Here is a 2,884-nt window from a genome sequence, read left to right on the forward strand (position 1 = left end):
TTCTTTTTTAAAACCTTGAATCAATGCCAAAAGAAATTATTATTATTTTTATTTTGAACATGAATTTTTTCATGAAATTTAGAGGGGTATGCGTTGTTGGATTGCCAATGTGGTAATCCATTAAAATCTTTCCAAAAACTTTAGGTTTTATTAATGTATGCTCAAAGAGAACATAAAGTGCAATAAACACACTTTGGAAATAAGCATCCGAGGGCATTTTCCTTTGTTAAAAAGGATTTTTTGTAATGGCATTTTTAAAATTTAAAAAAAAAAAAAAAAAACAATTTCCCAAGCGTATTTGTTGTCCATTAATGCGTGCCCAAAAAAGGACACACGATAACAAGACCCACAAACTATATTATAAATTCACTGCTGGTAAGAAAGTGTTAGGTTTTTGGATCCCGACACCATTAATTGAGGTCCTCGAGATCTGTGTTTTAACTTGTAGTACAAGTGTAACTTTATTTTTCATCCAAGAAATTAACCACACCTCATGGAAAATGTGCTCGTCTCGCATACAGGCCCCCCACACCATTGATAATCCTCGAGATCTGTGTAGAATTTGTATTAAATAGGAGCTAGCTCCGAATGAAAGTTGCAACACAAATTAAGCTGAGCCATGGCTGCAATGCAAACAGCACTCTCCTCTTCATATGTTCTTGTGTTAGTGGTGGTGATCTCATCGGTGCTTGCTAATTGTGTGTCTACTAAGGCCTTTGACCTGCAAAGGGAGTATTTGAGTATAATCCCGGACTTGAACAGTGAGGGAACTCGCATAGGTATCATCGCTGTAAAATCAAAGGAAGAAAAAGCATTCTTCGATACTGATGCCTTTAAACCTCACCCACGTTTTCCATCAGTCGATGTAGCAGGTGTGCTTGAACTACTTTCCTTGCATGTCTTGGTTTAGTTAGTAAAATTTAGTTAGTTAATGAAGGACAGTTATTGTTTGGGCTGTGATGCATTCATGTAATAGGGAGGCGATATCGTGTGGGGACAATCCATGGCAAGAAGATCCTCTTTGTGAGATGTGGAGTTGGAATGGTAAACAAATTTATTCCCTACCCGTCCATCACCTTCTACATTTTTAGCTTCTACGTACTCCTTTCCTATATATGTGGTTGGATAGATGTTTTTTTTTTTTTTTTGTCTTTTTGTTTGAAATAATTTTATTTTTGGAGGGAGGATTAAGCTAATTTTCTACGCATGGTTCTTTGTACGAATAGAGGAACGCTGCAACCGCGACACAACAAATGGTGGATCTATTCAACTTGTCTGGGATCATCCATTTTGGAATTTCTGGTAATGGGGACAGCTCCTTATCCATCGGAGACATCGTTATCCCCAAGAGATTTATTCAAACAGGACTATGGGATTGGCTGGTCTGTTTAATTATCAAAAGTTTATATTTATTAATCTCTTTTCATCTACTTGTCCTGATTTAGTGTTAAAGATCACAAAGTTTCTATTTACGCTTTACAGAATTATGGGGCACCTTTAAAGAAATATGATATCGCTAAGTTGGACATCGGAGACTACAATGTACCCCTGGGAGATGGGATCAATAAATTGGGTCGCATTGGGTTTAAGGACCATGAATACTACTCCGAGTCGGGAGAGCCTAATGTCCCTAAATATATCGTTTGGGCAAACACAAGCACGAATTGGCTTAGCGTGGCTAACAACTTGGAGGTCATATACATGTACTCTTTGCTTTCTTGTTTATTAGTGTTTCTTATACGGAAGCTTCGATTAAAACATATTTCAAATTTAATTTCTTCAGGGGATGGATCTCGACCAGTGTTTGGACAAGAGTTCTTGCCTTCCACGTAAACCCCAGGTGGTGGTTGGCTTAAAGGGCTCGACCTCTGACATATATGTGGACAATTATGCATATAGAGAGTTCCTCCATAAAACTTTCGGCGTATCATCTTTGGATATGGAGAGTTTTTCCGTAGTAACGGTAAGTTTTTTTTTTTTTAATAACTAAATTACTTGATCATCATCATCAGAGAAGTCTTATCCCATAATTTTTGGTTAATTGATGAATGAATCTTGTTTTCTCTATTCAATTTTTTAATCTTGTACATTTCTTCCAACTATGGCTGTAAGCAACCCTAGTTGCATATTTACTTATTATTATAGATCATTGTAATTGTATACATAAGTTGGTGCTTCTCAACATTTGATGTGTCTTTACTTTCGACTGTGGTGATTTGCAGACAAGCATGTCCAATGGGTGTCCAGTGATCGTCTTTCGAGGGTTGTCGAACTTAGCTGGAGTTCCATCACAAATGGACTCGAGCAACATATTCAAGCCCTTAGCATATAACAATGTTGCCAAAGCAGTCCGTCAATATATCAAGGTGTTTCCTAATAAAGTATTTGGGAATTATAAGATAGAACCTTTCATTTCTATGTAACCAAGTGGAGCTGAAGGGCGTGGTACCAGTAGTAGTAGTAGTAAAGCTGGACAATATCCCTATGTAATGGACATGTCATCCTCTATGTATGATAAATAAGTCCTTGTATCACTGTTAAATCCCTAGCTACTTTAATAACATGGAAACAAATCGAACAAATCAAGGATTTAGGAACTGGTACATCAACCATTGATTCAAATCCTTGATCAAATAATGTTACAAGAATATTAAATCATACACTATGTGAAAATTGGAAAATTTGACAGAAAAAAGTGACGGGCCAGGGCCCACTAATTTTACAAAATGAATTTTGACGGTTTAAGACCGTCGAAATTCTAGATATTCCTAGATTTGACGGCTTAGAGCTGTCGAATTTCTCCCATCCTTAATTAATTTGACAGTTTTTGCCCCTCGAAAAAAAAAATTGACAATGAAAATTTTGACGCCAATTCAACCCTTTT

At 36.7% G+C, this 2,884-nt stretch overlaps 1 protein-coding gene across 1 annotated transcript; it reads left to right on the forward strand.

Annotated features, from left to right (window-relative positions):
• The first annotated feature begins 586 nt into the window (after positions 1 to 586).
• On the forward strand, positions 587 to 2,542 carry LOC147385935 (bark storage protein A-like). Its single transcript, XM_086423793.1, has 6 exons — positions 587 to 872; positions 977 to 1,044; positions 1,227 to 1,382; positions 1,483 to 1,692; positions 1,784 to 1,963; positions 2,223 to 2,542. Exons 1-6 carry the CDS (start codon positions 620 to 622, stop codon positions 2,421 to 2,423), a joined length of 1,068 nt encoding a protein of 355 aa, XP_086279919.1. The 5' UTR covers positions 587 to 619; the 3' UTR covers positions 2,424 to 2,542.
• Positions 2,543 to 2,884: the final 342 nt, after the last annotated feature.

Source organism: Akebia trifoliata, chromosome 14, assembly GCF_017979445.1.
Source record: "Akebia trifoliata isolate Shusen 1 chromosome 14, ASM1797944v1, whole genome shotgun sequence".
In the NCBI taxonomy this organism is placed as follows: domain Eukaryota; kingdom Viridiplantae; phylum Streptophyta; class Magnoliopsida; order Ranunculales; family Lardizabalaceae; genus Akebia; species Akebia trifoliata.

Excerpts from the sequence above, each read along its gene's own strand:
- LOC147385935 (XM_086423793.1), top strand. The coding sequence starts at position 620 with ATGGCTGCAATGCAAACAGCACTCTCCTCTTCATATGTTCTTGTGTTA. Across the intron at positions 1,045-1,226 it reads TGAGATGTGGAGTTGGAATG|AGGAACGCTGCAACCGCGAC; the intron begins GTAAACAAATTT and ends TTGTACGAATAG. Across the intron at positions 1,383-1,482 it reads CAGGACTATGGGATTGGCTG|AATTATGGGGCACCTTTAAA; the intron begins GTCTGTTTAATT and ends TACGCTTTACAG.